General features: G+C 45.3%; 1 protein-coding gene across 1 annotated transcript in view; it reads right to left on the bottom strand.

Annotated features, from left to right (window-relative positions):
• The window catches only part of DNAH10 (dynein axonemal heavy chain 10), a 327414-nt gene that overhangs the window by 157189 nt on the left and 151822 nt on the right, over nucleotides 1–18403 (bottom strand). Inside the window, exons 33-37 of the mRNA XM_030218355.1 lie at nucleotides 10428–10562; nucleotides 7152–7304; nucleotides 4916–5104; nucleotides 1623–1769; nucleotides 302–493 (exon numbers count right to left, since the gene is read on the bottom strand). Of these exons, the coding sequence (XP_030074215.1) occupies nucleotides 302–493; nucleotides 1623–1769; nucleotides 4916–5104; nucleotides 7152–7304; nucleotides 10428–10562 (816 nt within the window). The remainder of the gene's footprint in view (nucleotides 1–301; nucleotides 494–1622; nucleotides 1770–4915; nucleotides 5105–7151; nucleotides 7305–10427; nucleotides 10563–18403) is intronic.

Raw genomic sequence — 18403 nt, 5'->3', positions numbered from 1 at the left:
GTATCTCTTTGACGTCCAAGTTTAATAAACAGATTAAACATAAAATATGACTGAAAGGTCTTGTGGTGTTTAAAAGGATCAAAGAAATGCCACAAGAAGATTTGATGTCCAAAAGAGGATATCTACCAAATGAACACTCACTTTTAAAGTGCTCAAGAAGATTTGAGGCTGCCTGAGTGCGTGAAGGCCAAGAATTACTGGGTCACAAAACTACCACAGCATTTTATAGGTTCAATATATGTGATTTGGGCAGCTGTGAACAATATAAATATATTTCTAAGTTCTCCGTGGTTTCTTTTACCTGCACTGGTAACACAATATAATTGCCGTCCTTCAATGCTTCTTCCACAGCATCATTAAATTTAGGATAGCGAACACGGGGGCAATCCAGTCCAGGAAACAAGTCAGAAATCAAACCAAGGAAAAGAGGAACATCTTCAAATACAAACTTAGGTAAATTCATATCTCTCAGCGCCCTCATCAACACTACATCCTAGATTAAAAAAAAATAATAATAATAATACAGCTGGTAACCTCTTCCCTGAATACAAACTTCAGGTTACAATCAAGGTGTATTTTAGTTGGCTTATGTGTTTAAAAAAATATATACACATCTATGTTCATTTAACAGCAATTATTTCATTAGCCATAATGGTTTTTATTCAGGAACACAGAAAGAAGTAATACCATCAAACATCAGGCACCGAATGAAAGAAGAATACAGCATCATGAGAAACATACAATCATTCCCAAAGGTCGAAGAGCCAAAACTATGATCCCAATCTTAATGTACATCATCCCCTGCCCTCCATCTTCAAAGACACTCATACAAACACATGAGGTCTCCAGCAAGAACATCTGAGACTCAAATATCACAACTCAGCTGCAAAATAAAATGTTTGCTACAGCAACCCTACAGTGTGTGTAGCGTCGTCATTGCCGAGTGTGGCAGACCATAATAATAAGTAGATCCCTCCCCCTTTCCAAACCTATGACCTTCCCTCACCCCCTGAAAAATGAGTGTTTAGGATGGCCGACGGCCTGGACTCGTAAGACCTTGAGCCAACCCTATTAACAAATCAGGCCCATGTGAAATAAAAATAACCTTTTTTCCACATCGACACAGATTTCTATTGGCACTATAAGCACTGGTCATGGTGCTTATTTTAAGCCTATTCTCTAAAGAAAAGATGCAATCACTTATACCAGACCTATAGATGGTATAAATACCTGCACCTAGATTTAACATGTACACCTTGTAAATGACAGAATTCTATCATTTATGTGCGTACCCATGTGCTCCATCCACAGACACAGCCACAAGCAATGTACAAGCCATCAAATCATGGGGTGTACTTTTCCACTAGACAGTATTCCATAAGGGGGGGGTCACTTACTTGCATATATGACAAGAATACTACCATTTGTGTGTCTTCCTGTGACAGAAAACTAGACAGCTCCTTACAGAATTACCTCCAGAATGGGGAAAAAAAAAAAAACCACAGTAAACCCAGCCCGTCTTCTTCACCAAGCTAATTAATGTAAACTTCAGCCCTGAGGTTTGTTTTTCCTTATATTCAGTTTTGCCCACCAGATTTGGAAAGCTGTACATAAAGCATTACCTCACTGAGGTCAGGTGACCCTCTTTTCAGCTCTCCAGCCATAACCAGCACAGATTTTAGGGCTCGAAGTCCAAAATCATAATGATATTGTTTGGAAAGTTGTTCCTTTGCAAGCTTATACAGCACTGTCATCTTTTTGGCAAGTTTCTGAAAAAGCAGGTTAAATAAGTGTGCAGAAAGATACTATAAAGTTACAAGAGGCATTTGTTAGAAAGTGACTCTGTGGCAAAACTTCCCCTGTGCTCTAACAAGCCTCAGCATCTCAGTTCCATAAAGCAGGGCCAGTTTTAGACATGCTGACCCAGGGCAGAAATTGAGGGGGCTCCTGAACCCCTCTCCTCCTTCCTCTCCCCCCCCCCCCCCATCTCCCCACCTGCCATTGCTAACACGCAGTCCGGGCATCTCTTATTCTTCTCCCTTCAACGGTCCATCTCCCTCCCTTCCCCTCACCTGTCCAGACTTCTTTAAAATTTATTTCCCTTTTCAGATGGGCCCTGACAGGGCAGCCATCCTCACAGGCTGCCTGCAGCTGCCCTGAAAATTTCCCTCTGCTGAGATCCAGGAAATTGCATCAGAAGGGGGTGGATCACGGCAGAGGAAAAGCTTTGAGGCAGCTGTAGACAGCTTGTGAAGATAGCTGACACACTGGGGCCTCTGAGAAAGGAAATTGATTTTTAAAGATCGGGAAGATGAGGGGAAGGGATAAGGAGACAAACTGTGGTGGGGAGAAGGGGAACAGATGCGTGGACTGTGGGGCTTCGTAGAGCTATGAGTCCCAGGGCAGCTGCCCTGTTTGCTCCCCCTGCCCCCCCCCCCCCAAATGCCGGCCCTGCTATAAAGAATTTCATTCACAGCTGACATTAACCCATTGAGTTCATTTTATCTTTTGAACTTCTGTCCTACTGTCAGTGGCGTAGGAAGGGGGGGCGAGAGGGGCGGTCCGCCCCAAGTGCACGCGCTCGGGGGGTGCCAGCCCCACTGGTTCCCTGCTCCCTCTGCCCCGGAATAGGTTACTTCCTGTTCCGGGGCAGAGAAAGCAGGGAACCAGCGGGGCCGACGCAGCTCCAAGTGACGTGCACTCGGGGCGGATCGGCCCTCCCGCAGGTAAGAATGCACTCCAGGGGGGGTTGCGCTCTGGGGGGGGTGCGCCACAGAGGGGGGGTCGTGCCGTGCTGCACCCGGGGGGGTGCGCAGCGGCGACCCGCCCTGGGTGCCATTAGCCCTCGCTACGGCACTGCCTACTGTATTTTACTTAACTAATACTTTGGTGTGTTTGTACTCTTTTCTTTTTGATTTATGGTGCTCCTTTCTGACTTTATTTTAGATTTGTAAACCGCTTTGTTCTGAGTTCCGTTTCAGCGGTAAAGTCAATTTTAATAAACTACAAACTGTGATTATCTATCCTTGTTCCTTCTCACTCAGTACTTTCCTCGCCCTTAATTGTCTTGTCTGTCTGTGTTTTTAGATTGTAAGCTCTATCGAGCAGGGACTGTCTCTCTGTGTCAGGTGTTCAGCGCTGCGTGCGTCTGGTAGCGCTATACAAATGTTAATAATAATAACAGAACTGACAGTCAGCCCTACAAATTCCATTCATCTGCACAACATTAAGTAATATTCAAAAGCAGATTCTTTTTAACCTGGCAATTTCATCCAGCTGCTATTATGAACTTCACTGGGCTCAGGGTTTTGATCTAGCATCATACATTTTCCTTTGTAGCCATATGAGAATTTTCCCTCATTTTATATTTTCTCCCAATTAGTCCAGTCATTGTAGCTTCACTATTGGTTGTAATCAGAGGCCTTAAATCTGTCCACCAGTTGTCATCAATGCATAATGATTATGACACCTTTTTCCCCTTCTCCCCCTCACAGGCAGGGGTGTACTCAGCTGTCCATTTTTTAGAGGGGAGGCAACACATTTCCTTCCTCCCTCCCCCCCAAGTCAGTGGCGTTCCTAGGGGGGGGGTGCGGTCCGCCCCCCGGTGCATGCCATTGGGGGGGGGTGCCGCGCGCACCTGTCCTTCGTTCGTTTCATGCTCCCTCTGCCCCGGAACAGGTTACTTCCTGTTCCGGCGCAGAGGGAACATGGAACGAACGAAGGACAGGTGCGCGCAGCACCCCCCCCCCCCAGCGGCGTGCACCCGGGGGGGTTCTTACGCGGGGGGGTGTCCTTTTGCCGGGGGGGGGGTCCGCACTGGATCCGGGGGGGGGACACATCGGCGATCCACCCCGGGTGTCAGCCCCCCCTAGGAACGCCACTGCCCCAAGTTAACAATATCTTTGCTGGTGGGGATGCCAAACTGCACCAGACAAAGATATTTGTTGCTGGACCCCCTCCTTCTTGTGTTGCTGCAGGACAGAGGAAATCGGTGGCATGTCTACAGCTGCTTTCACTGGGACGCCTTGTGCATGCTCAATTTACACAAGAACTGAGCATTGTGAGGAGTCTGGGCACTGGCGGCAAGAAGCACACCGTCAACTTCCTCTTTCTTGCAGCAACACGAGGGGGAGGGGGTGGGTTGGACAGTGACCTTTTTGGATGATAGGACTTCAGCATCCCACCAGCCATTGAATGGGTGCTGTAGTTTTGGAGGGGGCCTGAGCCCAAAAGTGGGTGGACCCTGGACCCCCTACTCCCCCCCCCCCCCCATGACTATGCCACTGCTCCCGGGGATTTAAAATGTTGCCTCCTCAGCAGCCCCAGCCCTAGCTGACCTGCAATGCAGAAGAACCTAAGCTGGGAGTTGAATCCACAAACCATTAGATGACCAGACTCTTCTTGAGATTGTGTAGGTTTATATCTATCAGACAGTTCAAACAATTTCAATGAACTAATCTTGCTAAATTCTTGAAATTAAGTTTATAAAGAAACAAACAAAACAAAAAGCATAAACATTTGAAGTTCAGAACAGAGTGATAAATAATCTTCTTTCCATGGGCCTTAGAGGGTCTTTTACTAATGATTAGCACAAGTTATTTTATTCCAATGGGCCCTGCTGGAGATAGTATGCGCTAATCTTTAGTTTAAAAAAAAAAGATTTTTTTTCAGAGGCTGCCTAGCTTGACCTGCTGTTCCTCTCTGGACTGAACACTTTTTTATCATCTACCATTATAAAAAATTTATTTTTTTAGGAACATAAAATTTATGATAAAACCAGAAGACATGAGACAACAGAGAATCAACAAACACAAGAGGGTGAGAGGGAAAGGGAAGGATTACAATCTAAAAGCAAGGAGAAAGAAAAATTACTAGGAAGGTAACAAACAGCTGGTTATCAAAAAGATTCTGTTACCTTTGCCAAAAGAAAGCCTTCAGAAAAGAGCATAATTTCACAGATTTGCTGAAGATCTGGGACAATAACGACCACAGGCCTAAATAATGCCTTGACAGACTCGGGTAGTTCAGTACGGCCAGCATAACCAGGATTCATTGTAATAAAGATTCCCATCCGTCCATCCAAAGTAATCTCCTGTCCTTCAAACTAAACAAAGAATTACAGCAGTTAGCTTAGCAGGGTTTTAAAAAACTTTGGATAATTTCCTAACAAAAAAGTCCATAAGCCACTATTAAGATGGACTTGGGAAAATCTGCTGCTTATTTCTAGCATAAAATCTATTTTACTGTTCTGGGATCTTGCCAGGTACTTGTGACCTGGATTGGCCACTGTTGGAAACAGGATACTGTGCTTGATGGACCTTCTATCTTTCCCTCTATGGCAATGTTTATGTTCTTATTCTGCCATTTTTTCTGGGATACATCAAACCTGTGCTTGATGTAAGTAACAGAAACGCAGTCAGTCCCTGCTCACCTGCAAACATCTCTCTTTTTTAAAGTTCAATCTCTTTATTGAATGTATACGACATAACAGTGAAACAAAGAACAATAGACAAGCTTCATAGCTTTGGGTTGCAGATTCCTTTGATACACTGAGATTTTAATAGTCCCAGTAAATTAGATAATATTATGACTTATTGATAATTGTACAACATTTTTCTATGTTATCTCACATTTTATAAGATGTCACTAAGATCCTCCTTCTTTGTGGCTGCTATTTCTTTATATTTACAAGTAACATGGACTGGTCCCCGCCAGGTGGGAAATTCAATAAATAGCGCCCAAAGTTACACACAAAGGCTGGTGTAAATGCTTGCACCCAACTGATGGCAGTTAGGTGTGCAAATGCCAGTATTCTATAACATCACAGTATTCTATAACATTGTGCCTAATTTTGGGGAATGCTCCTGGCCTGCCCATAACCCTTCCATGGTCATATCCCCTTTAAATTGCGCATGATAAAATTTAGGTGTGCAAAATAGGGCATAGAGCAGATCTGCATGTAACTCTGAATTACTGCCAATTAAGTGCTTGTTAAAACCAATAGTTGATAATTATCGCCTAATTAACTAGTGTGACAGAACAGTGTGTTTTAAGCCTGTAAAGTGTATTGGGTATTTCCTGAAGTGTATTTCTCTACTTTAGCCAGCAGGTGGTATATGTTTTCGTTATCAAGCTGCTGCAGAACCAAGGCTGTTTTCTTTATTTATGCCTTTTGGAAAGGCAGTCTGCAGTATACTTTCAAACTTGTTGTTCTAGGCTCTGATTGGCCCAGGAGCTAAATTTCATTTGGAGTGTACTGGCTTTTGTCCCAGTTTCAGCCAGGGGGAAGAGAGAGAAAAATCTCTTTGCTGAAACCCTGTGATCAGTTATATTTGATAATCTGTGAGCAGCATATTTCCTGATCTCCCCAGGTACTTTGTAGAAAGTAAACAAATGTTTAGATAGTTTTAAAATTGATCCATATTTCAGTTACCTGTTATTGTTTGCTGATTGCACTTTTCTTGTTCATTCAACATTTTTAAGACAATAAACAATTTTCAGTTTATTGTCTCTGCCTGTCTGAAATGATAAGAATCCTGGCGGTTTGTGTGTTAGGTCTGTGAGTGCTTTCTGGGAACTATGGGAGCACTGGGAGTGTAGCCTCCAGTAACCTAGAAATCACTGGGGATAACTAGAGAGTAGGAAACTTGCCCAGAGGTGGTTGAGACCCAGTCAGGAGGAGGGTGCTAGCATAGAGCACAAGCGGCAGGTGCAAACAAACCTGATCTGTGCTGGGGACAGACCATCTAATTGGCCACGGGGTAACCCTAGGCAAGTGGCTAGGCATTTTGTGACAACTATTTTATGTGTGGATCTGTGATCTGTGCTCAAAGTTACTCACCCAACTTTGAACGATGTATATAGAATGTGGCAGCAGGTGTACAAAGAAAGGTTGGTGTTAGCTATACAATCATTTTCATCCATTTGGAAAAATAACACCATATAAAGGTCAAAAAGCTTTACTTATTCATTTGCTAATAGAAAAGTTAAAGTTACTGACCTCCAGATCATAATCTTATAGTTAAGGGGAAGCTTGAATCAATAATCTATGTAAGATCGTTTGCATTCCTGTGCCCAAAAGGATCTCAAGTTCAAACAATTAAAGAACATACAGGATCAGGTACCTTCTGTTGTTTTCCTGATGTCCCTACCTGAAATCGTTGTAACTGATGCATCAGGGCATTTCGGATAGTCTGTATCTGAGATGAAATTACAGAAAGTACAGAAGCATCTATTCGATTAAATTCATCAAAACAGCCCCAAGCTCCACACTGGGCAAGGCCAGATAAAATTTTACCAACAGCCTAAAAGCCAAGAAAAGAGAAATTAAATGTATATATAAAATTATATATTATGTACATTTTTAAATACTCCTATAAAAATATGGTATAAAGTCATGTTTCTATTTTACAGATAAAAACAATCTGGGTGATATTCAGCTCATGGCAGTCAGTGTTTTAACGCCGCTGACAGTCATGGGCTGAATTAGACCTGGAGATTCAATGCCAGGCCACGTCCAGGCACCAGCGTTGAATATCCAAGTCTATGACAGACCCAGATGTTATGTGGGTGCCAGATGATATTCAGTGCCACTCAAATAACTAACCAGGCAAAGACAGTTAGGAAGACGTACTAAGCCAAATCAACAAATTAAAAAGTAGTAAATCACCTGGACCGGATGGCATGCATCCAAAGGTACTGAAAGAACTCAAACATGAAATTTCTGATCTGTAACCTGTCAATAAAATTGTCCATAGTATCTGAAGATTGGATTTTTAAAAAGTGTTCCAGGGGTGATCCGGGAAATTACAGACCGGTAAGCCTGACATCAGTGCTGGGTATTTATTTATTTATTTCCAAGTTCTTGTTATATTGCATGGGGTCCAAGCATGGCTACTGCACATTTTATAAACAGTAAAAATAAAGGGGGGCAGAGACACAAAAGGAAAGAAGTGGGGGGGTAGGGACAAGTCAGCTGAAAGCCTCAGAGAATAAAAGCGTTTTGAGCATGATGTTGAATTTAGCAAACAACGTTTCCAGGCAGAGATGAGATGGCAGTGCATTCCAAACAGAGGGACCAACGAAGCTGAAGAAGGATTCATGGGAAAATGGTCAATCGAAATGAAACGAGGGAAGGGATAACCAGGAGGCTCGCACTGGTGGAGCGAAGGGAACGAGTGGGGACATAAGGAAGGAGGACCAAATGGATATAGGCAGGAGCAGAAGGGAGATGAGATTTGAAAACAAGATGATCTTAAACTTTATACATGCAGGGATGAGGAACCAGTGCTCAGAACGGAGAAGAGATGTAATGTGATCAAATCTGCGAGCTAAATGGAGATGCTTAACTACAGTTGACTGAATGAGTTTAAGATGCTTGAGTAGGTAGAAGGGGAGACCAGAATAAAATGAATTACACTAATGAATCCAAGAGATGACTACAGACAGAAGAGCACAAATAAGGGGGGAGTCTAAGAAGGGGAGGAGTGAACATGGTGAAAGGCAAAGAAGGAGGAATGGATGACCGAGTCAATTTGGGACTTAAAGGTGAGTTTCTGGTCAAAGATAACCCAGAGCACTTTGGCAGTGTCAGAAAATGGAAGAGGATGATTCTCAGTGTTGGGAGGAGAAGGGAACAGAGCACCCGGATTAAGAAAGACAATGGACTCACACTTCGAGGAATTCAGAAACAAGCCGTTACCCCTAAGCCAAGAGGAGATGTGTCAGAGGCAGTTATTAATGGTGGAAAGACCTGAGGAATAATCAGTAACCATGCACAGAATTTGGACATCATCAGCTTAATAAAAAGGTACGCAACCTTGTATAAGAGTGAGGAGGAGAAAGATGGTAAAGAGTGAGGGGGCCAAAATGGAGCCTTGGGGCACACTAGAAGTTACGGAGTAGGCGGGAGAAAAGGAAGATTCATGAAAAATGTGGAAGGAAAGGTCAGAGAGATAACTTGTGAACCAGGATAACACTGTGCTTTGAGGGCCAAGTGAGTGCAAATAGGAAAGAAGTAAGTGATGGTCAACCATATCGAATGCGGAAGAAAGATTGAGAGAAACAATAATGATGGAGTGGTGCTGATCTAGAGCTATACGAATAGTATTGTGAAAAGAGAGAAGTAAAATTTTGGTGCTGTGTTTGGCAATGGAAACCAGATTGATAGGGGTATAGAATGTTTGTATTTTCTAGGAAATCTTCAAGCTGAAAAAGAACTAATTTTTTGAGAATTTTCTAGAAGAATGGCAAGTTGGACACAGGGCAGAAAATGGCAGGGAGAGAAGGATCCAGACAGGGTTTTTAAAGCAATGTACGAGCCAAGGCATGCTTCCAAGCTGAAGGGAATGCAACTGAAACAAGACTAGACTGCAGTAGAGGGAGGATTAGGGGAGATAGTAGGGGAAAAATATGGCTCACTAAATGGGCGGGCCAAGGATCCAGAGAAGAGGCGGAGGTATTAAGTGCCCTCATTGTACGAGGCACAGCCATGGCAGATGGAATATTAAAAGAAGACCATACTGACCCAAAGGAGACCAAGAGAGATGAAATGTCTAGGGCAGAGACAGAGGAGGCTGGGATCATTTTAGGAGGTGGGGACAGCAGGGATTCACAAAGGGCATCAATTTTTGCATTCCAAGAAAGAGCCAGAGCTTCAAGTGGGAGACGTAAGGGTCATAAGAGGGGGAGATCATGTCAGTTGGAGCTAATTCTGACAGAATGAGATGCGCATACTGTGGACGATTGATAGTGACCTGGAGTCACTTCGAAAAGTACTTACATGTAGTTGCCTGAACTGCTGAGTGAAAATCACATAGAGTGGAGCGAAATAAGTCAAGGGCTGATGGGATGTGGGATCTATGCCATTTGTACTCCACATAACGAGGATAACATTGAAGAAGACAAATTGGCCACTGTTGGAAACAGGATACTGGGCTAGATGGACCACTGGTCTGACCCAGAATGGCTATTCTTATGTTCTTATGTGACAGCTGGCATCAATTATCACCAGTACCCACAAATCTTCCAGCTCCATCCTGGACTGCCTTGGCACTAACTGGACAACACCACAGCACTCACACCAGATTTTCAGCAGGACAGTGCAGTTAAGTACCGCTAAAAATCCAGGGATAGCCTATTCAGCATGGTTTAAGTGGGAAAGAGTGTCTCCTTCTCACTTAAACCATGCTGAATATTGACCCTAATAATTCTAGCAAAACTATCCTAAGGTATAGTTTGCATACTATATAAATAGCTAAAAATGCATCAAATGTCATACATCACAGCACAATAATTTGAGGCTGGAGGACAACAAATAGATAACAGCTGAAAAGACACAAATGAAGAGGACTTTTCATTCTTTGTTATTTCTTTATCCAGCTCTTCTTCTCATACGACACTGAAGAGTATAAGCCTAGAACTCTTACCTTATAATCCATGCCTTCTCCACAGTTTGTTACTACACATAACAAACCCAAGGCCTTTGCCAGATCTTTGGTGGTTTCTGTTTTACCGGTACCTGCAGGGCCAGCAGGAGCTCCACCCAAATACATAGAGAGTGCCTATTGCCAATAGAAACATGTATAATTAGACCTGATGCAACTCACTAAGGGCTAGATGAAACATGTATGCAAAAAAACATTTAAGTACAGCCAGCGCTTCAACATACATAGACTAAAAAAAAATGTAAAGATGTAAACTGCCTCTGTGTAGTTGGCATGATAGCAAATTGCCAACCAGTGTTTAAGCAAGAATGACTGTAATCAGTACAGAGTGGTGGGTGCTTTTTGGGCAGCCTGGATGGACTATGCAGGTCTTATCTGCTATCACTTACTGTGTTATTGTGTAAAGGTCCTAATATGTCAATAAATACTAAAGCCTTTATGATTTTCATTTAGTTGTTAATTAGCCAAAACACAATAGGCAAAATTTGGGATGCTCTTCAAAGCAATAGAAGAAGATTCTCTATAGACAAGAAGGATAAATTATTACTACAGAGCAAAAAAAAAAAGTTTTTTCCAAGTATGTGTGAGAGTTCCTATGCAGCCACTGCCAAATTCCCTCAGTCTATTACACAGCTTAAGAGTCTATAGACCCCCCCCCCCCCCCATTAGAGGTAAACAACTTCACTTTCTCTATCAATAAGCAGCATGAATCAGTCACATGATTGGGGAACTCTATACCTGAGGCTTTTTCTAATTGTGTTTGGCAATGGCTCTTGTAAGGCAATCCAATACAAGTCCTTTTGGGAAAGCTGACATTCAATTAAATAGGCTTTGTAAAACTGCTTGTCCAAATGAAATTCCTCAATGTTTCTAGAAGGTAGGAGATGTGAAGGTATAAATGGACAATTATGTTGAAGCTCTATGTATTTCATCTCTTGGAAGTAAACAAAGATATACAACTGTGGTAACTATGGCTCTGACTGATGTGCTTTCATTGAATCGCAAAGAATAAACACAAAGGAATCCTGTTTAGAAGGAATGGATCTATGGAATCTTAGCAGAGATTGGGTGGCGACACCGGTATTTGGAGAGTAAAACTGGTGCAGGACAAATCAAACTCGGGTATACATATAAAGTATTACATACCATGTAAAATGAGTTTATCAGGTTGGTTAGACTGGATGGACCGTTCAGGTCTTTAGCTGCCGTCATTTACTATGTATATGCAGTTGGCTGGCCAGTACAATAAAGACAGATATGGTGTTGCTGCAACAACTTGTCAAAGTCAAACGTGGACTGCTAAAAGGTGAAATTAGATCTTACCTGCTAATTTTCTTTCCTCTAGACCCTCCAGACCGGTCAAGACGCGTGGGTTATGTCCTCCTACCAGCAGAGGGAGACTGAGAAAACACTAAGCTTTTGAAGCCTGTATATATAACCTGTGCAGAACCTCCACTAGCCAGTATACCCCTGACAAAGCAGAGAAACAAAAAACACTAACAACAACTAGCAACCCTGTACGTGGTCACAGTAAACTGCAAAAACAAGAAACATCTTCCGCTTGCTCTTACGGAAACATGTTCCTTTGCCTTTGATAAAACAGTTGGGCTTCTACAGGTGGACTATCAAGAAGAGCCCCACCTGTCCCGGGACTCCTATCACAAAAACAGAAATAAACAGTCTGCAATTAGAGAAACAACAATTTACAGCAGCCAAGAATTATCCAACAAACACACCTCCTGGCCTCCAATACAGACAGGGCGGGGCTCTTGTCCGGTCTGGAGGGTCTAGAGGAAAGAAATTAGCAGGTAAGATCTAATTTCACCTTCCTCAGCGACCCCTCCAGACCGGTCAAGACGCGTGGGACGTACCAGAGCAGTAACTAACTTATGGGAGGGACCTACTAAGGCCAGAGGTCAAAACTGCTGCCCCAAAGCGCACCTCGTCCTTTGCATGCACAGGAATCCTATAATGCTTCACAAAGGAATGCAACGAAAACCAAACCGCAGCCCGACAAATATCTAACAGAGAAATCATACTATTCTCTGCCCACGAGGCTGCCATTCCCCTAGTGGAATGAGCAGACCAGCCCCTAGGCACCACAGGACCCTTCACCAAGTAAGCAGATGCAACCGCCTCCTTCAACCACCGTGCTATGGTCACCTTAGGAGCCGCTGCACCCTTCTTTGGGCCACCATGAAGAACGAACAAACGGTCAGAGGCTCTGAAGTCCTGAGTTCCAGAGAGATAACAACTCAAAACTCTCCTGACATCCAGCTTGGCAATACCACGCTGCTCCGAATCTCCAGCCATATCACCCAACACTGGCAGAGAGATGACCTGATTAACATGGAACTCGGAAACCACCTTGGGCAAAAAAGGAAAGCACCGTCCGCAACGAAACCTTTCCCTCAGAAAGGACAAAAATGGTTCCCTAAAAGACAAAGCCTGAAGCTCTGAAACACTCCGTGCTGAAGTAATCGCCACCAACAAGACCGCCTTTAAAGATAAATCCTTACAAGATGCCGATACCAGAGGCACAAACGGAGGCCTGATCAAAGCATCCAAAACTAGCTTCAAATCCCACGGAGGCACCATCCGTCACTGAGGCGGACGCAGCAACTTAACACCCTTCAAAAAACACACTACCTCAGGCACAGACGCGAAGGACTTTCACTGAAGCTTCCCACGAAAACATGACAAAGCTGCCACCTGAACCTTCAGTGTAGACAAGGCCAGACCTCTATCAACACCATCGTGCAAAAATTCCAAAACTTCCGCCACCGAAGAGTGAAACGGCCGAACTCGATGGTCTTCACACCAGTGCTCAAAGATTCTCCAAACCCGGACATACGCCAAGGAAGTGGATCGTCTACGGCAACTCAACATCGTAGCAAAGCCACTGGACGAAAGCCCCTTCTTCTTCAACTTGTGCCGCTCAAGAGCCAAGCCATAAGCGAAAACCGAGCCGGATCCGGCATGATTATCGGGCCTTGACACAGAACTGATCCCAACAAAGGCAGGGCCGCCGCCCCTGCCAACCGCACCAGGTCTCCATACCATGGTCAACGCTGCCAATCCGAAGCTACCAGAATCACCCGACCGGAGTGATGTTCGATGCGCTATATTACTCGACCGACTAACAGCCACAGAAGAAACACATACAGTCACTCCCGAAGCCAAGGCAACAGAAGAGTGTCGATTTCCTCCTCTCAAGGGTCTCTTCAGCGACTGAAAAAAAAAAAAATCTCTGAACTTGCGCATAGCGAGCCGTTGCCCTAAGATCACCGAAAGTCCCCAGACCGACACAACTCACTGGAACACTGACCGAAGAAAAGACCACTCTCTGGGATCTAGAGTGTGCCTGCTGAGATAATCTGCATCTATGTGACCTACCCCGGCCACATGCGCTGCCAAGAGAGCCTGAAGATGAGTTCAACTGCGCCGCCAAGGCTCTTTGTTCCCCCCTTGACGGTTGACATATGCTACTGCCATGGCATTGTCACAGAGCACTCGGACTGCCTTGTGGCGAACCACCGACGTCAAGGCCTGGAGCGCCACCCGAATGGCCCGAGTTTCCAGCCGGTTGATGGACCACTCTGCTTCTGCCCGAGACCACCGGCCTTGAGCTACCTGACTGAGACAATGTGCCCCCCAACCTTGCAGACTGGCATCCGTGACCATTACCAGCCCCTGTGGGGACTCCAACGGCATTCCTTTCCCAAATTGCGCGGACTGAGCCACCAGCGGAGACTGAGACGAGGGGCCACCGACAGCGGACAACACATTTCCAAGTCCTGCGACAGAGGGGACCAACGACTGAGCAGAGCTGACTGTACCTGACGCATGTGCGCCCTGGCCCACGGAACTACCTCTATGGTCGCCGCCATCAGGCCCAGGACCTGACGATAAGTACGGGCCGTCGGCGCCTTCTCTGCAAGGAACCGACGAATCGGACCCTGTAACTTGGAACCAAAAGGCTGCACAAAGGAAAGTGAAGATAAGCTTCCGTCAAATCCAGGGAAGTGAGAAACTCTCCTTTCCTGACCGCACCAGTGACCGACCGCAACGTCTCCATCCGGAAAGAGGGCACCTTGAGTACCGCATTGACCCTTTTGAGATCTAAAATGGGACGAAAAGTGTCCTCTTTCTTGTGGACCACAAAATAGATCAAATAGCACCCTGAGCGTTGCTGATCTGAAGGAACAGGAACCACGGCTCCCAACGCGAGCAGCCACCGCAGAGTGTCCCTCACTGCTGCCCTCTTGCTCCAAGACCGACAGAGGGATTCCAGAAACACTTCGGGAGAACAGCTTTCGAATTCCAGCGCACATCCGCCTCGAACACCTTGAGAACCCACTGATCTGACCTGATTTGGGCCCAACTCTGGTAAAACAGACTCAGCCGAGCCCCAACATGCACCAGAGCCTGAGCCCGCACACCTTCATTGGGAATTGTGGCCTGAATACTAACCTCCCGCGGAAAAGCCACGCCCTCCGCGACGACTCTCACGAAAGAACTGTGTGCGCTGGAAAAACCGACCCCTAGAGGTCCTACTACTATTAAACATTTCTATAGCACTACTAGACTTATGCAGTGCTGTACAAATTAACATGAAAAGACAGTCCCTGCTCAACAGAGCTTACAATCTAAATTGGACAAACAGACAGCTAGGGGTAGGTCCCACTCGATCTGCCCGGCCTATACCGCTGAGCCTCCCTAAACCGTCCCCGAGAGGAACTAGTTCTGGCCCCTGCCTTGAACCGAAAATCTGGAAGCCATAGAACCTTGGTATCACTAAGACCTTACACTAACTTGTCCAAATCTTCTCCAAAGAGCATAGCTCCCTTAAGTGGCAGAGACCCACAACCATAGCCATATTTTTTGTCTGAAGTAGGCAACAAATCATAAAAGCCTCAGACAAAAAGGATGAACCCATGTCCAAGTCGGCTAACTCCTGACCCCCAGAAGAACCAACATCTACCGAATCATCCAGGAGCTTCTCGGCCCAACGAAAACATGCCCGAGCTACCAGACCCCCACAAACCGAGGCCTGCAGGGCTAGAGCCGACAAAACAAAACTACGCTTGAGAAAAGATCCCAACTTCCTATCCTGAGGATCACGGAGGGCCGTTCCTCCATCAACCGGGATAGCCGTAGCTATAATTACTGCCGTCACTACTGCATCTACCGTGGGAGCCTTAAAGGAATCCCTATCGTCCTGAGGGAGGGGATAAAGCCTCGCCATTGCCTTTGCCACCTTACACGGCAAATCCCATTCCTGACAAATCATCTCCCGGAGATCCTTGTTCATAGGGAAGGATCACGCCTGACGCTGAATGCCCTTCACCAACGGATCCTGGACAGTTTCCCCAAAGCCACCTCAGGACCAAACTGAAGGGTGGACGACACCTGATCTATGAGTTCTGACAGCTCATCTCTATGGAAAATCCGCACTACTGAAGGATCCTCTCCAGGAATCCAACAATCCTGCTCCTGAGAGCCGTCAATTCCATCTGACTCCCCCAGATCACTAAGCGCAGCTTCTGCAGCTACAGGAGAAAAACATTGCCTGTCCTCTGACCACTCTAACCGTGGTCTCTCAGCCAAGACGGAAATAGCCCCCTCTTCCAATTGGGGGGGGGGAGGGGGGGGTCCCATTCTCCAGGCCTGATACCGCGTCCAGACAAAATCTGGAGGAAAGCCCACCATTCCTGGACCGTCATTAGGCCCTTTTGTGCCAAAAACGGAGGCCGCAGGCCAAAAACCAGCCGGCTCCACGGGCCGCGTCAGACTCAAGATGGCGGCTGTTCCCGCCGAAACTGTTCCCGCTGACAGCGGCCCTGCCTATGCTCCCGCTGACCCGGAGACTCCCGACACCATCGATCCCTCCGCGGTCAAGTCGGGGGGTGCCGCAGCCACTTTTATAGGTGCACCGCAAAGCTACACTGAGCGCCCGGCGCCTCTACCCCTCGCCACGAGCGACATCGGAGGAGCTGGGCCGCCATAAACCACGAGGGAAGGGAAAAGCTGTTCCGCAAACGCGCCAAACCAAAAACTCACTCACACTGCAAAAGCACTGGAGAAAGCGCTGCTCTCTCGTTCCAGCAAGGAATCAAAACCCCCGTTCGGTCCGCTGAAAATAAAGAAATAAATGCCCTTAAAGGCACAGTACTCCAACTCTGGCAGCTGGAAATTGTAAGGCACTCAAGGCTACAATACTGAGAAAGCAGCCGAGGCACAAAGCTGCCAAGCAAAACGAAATAGAATAACTGACCTTAAAGGCACAGTACTCTAATTCTGGCATCTGGAAATTGTAAGGCACTCAAGGCTACAATACTGAGAAAGCAGCCGAGGCACAAAGCTGGCAAGCAAAATGACATAGAATAACTGACCTTAAAGGCATCGTACTCTAACTCTGGCATCTGGAAATTGTAAGGCACTCAAGGCTACAATACTGAGAAAGCAGCCGAGGCACAAAGCTGCCAAGCAAACAGAAATAGAGAGCAGCACAGGGGGAGGGACCCAAACATAGGTGTAACACCCCAGGGGGAAAAACTGGGCCCCACCAGACCCAGGGCCCCAAAGCACTTTTTTTTTTTTTTTTTTTTTTTTTTTTTACACACACACGTACAGGGTACTGCAACAGAATAAAGTTTGGAAGGAAAAAAATCCTACGACCCAATGACAACTACCTCACCAGATTATTGGAGACTGCACAGGCTGTCAACTGCTACCTCTGCTGAGACTGAGAAAATACTGGCTAGTGGAGGTTCTGCACAGGTTATATATACAGGCTTCAAAAGCTTAGTGTTTTCTCAGTCTCCCTCTGCTGGTAGGAGGACATAACCCACGCGTCTTGACCGGTCTGGAGGGTCGCTGAGGAATAACAGTTTTATTTTTATGTAATAAGGTAGAACTTTCTTACAACCCAGTGTGTGCAGAACCTGTTCACTCTTGCAGGCATAAGGTTGTGGGAAATACAATGGATTGATTAAAGTGAAAAGCCAAGGCTCCTTTTGACAAAAATTTTGGGTGGGTTCAAAAAACCACCCTATTCTAGAAAAAATTGTAGATACGGGAAATAAGAGATGAGTGTTTCCAGCTCACTCTTCTGGATGATATTACTGTTATCAAGAAGAAAACTTTCCATGATATCTGCTAACTTCATAGGTTCAAAAGAAGGCTTCAGAAATTTAAGCCAAAATCATAGTAAGTTCTTCAGCATTGGTTTTGTGTTCCATAAGACTTTCCTGAACAACCATCAAAAAGCAAAGCACCACTGGGTTTCTGTTCACCTGAGAGAAGTAGGCTACAACTGCTCTGAGATGCACTACTAGTGACAATGTGAAGGCCAGATAAGAAAAAGTGCAAATCGTACACTGACTAGCCCCCAAATTCTATAAATAGTGCTTTAAATTGCATGTGCAAATTTGGGTGTGTGCCCAATTTACTAGCCAATTACTGCCAATAATTGGGCCCTAATAATCAATTTTTTGAAATTTTTTTCTTCTAGGCTCTGATTGGCTCAGGAGCTCATTTTCTTTTGGAGAGTACTGGCTTTTGCTCCAGTCTTAGCCAGAAAGAAGAGAGAGACAGATCTCTTTGCTAAGGTCCTGTAAAACAGTTATATTTGATAACTTGTGAGCAGTTATATGTCCTGATCTTCCCAGGTACAGTTTAGACAGTATACAAATGTTTAGTTCATTTTCTAACTGATCCATTTTTCAGTTACTTGTTACTGGTTTGCTGATTGCACTTTTTCTGTCCACTATTCAATATTTTTATGAGAATAAACATAATCATTTGTTCACCCTGCTTGTCTGGACTGATAAAGAATCCTGGTGGTTTGGGTGTTGGGGTCTGTGAGTTCTTTCTAGGAACTATGGGACCACTGGGAGTATGGCCCCAGTAACCTAGAAATCACTGGGGTTAATTTGATAGCGGGCGACTTGCCC

The sequence above is a fragment of the Microcaecilia unicolor genome, chromosome 11, assembly GCF_901765095.1.
Source record: "Microcaecilia unicolor chromosome 11, aMicUni1.1, whole genome shotgun sequence".
Taxonomy (NCBI): Eukaryota; Metazoa; Chordata; class Amphibia; order Gymnophiona; family Siphonopidae; genus Microcaecilia; species Microcaecilia unicolor.
Note: the sequence above shows the minus strand (reverse complement) of the source record. Positions and strands in the feature narration are given on the sequence as shown.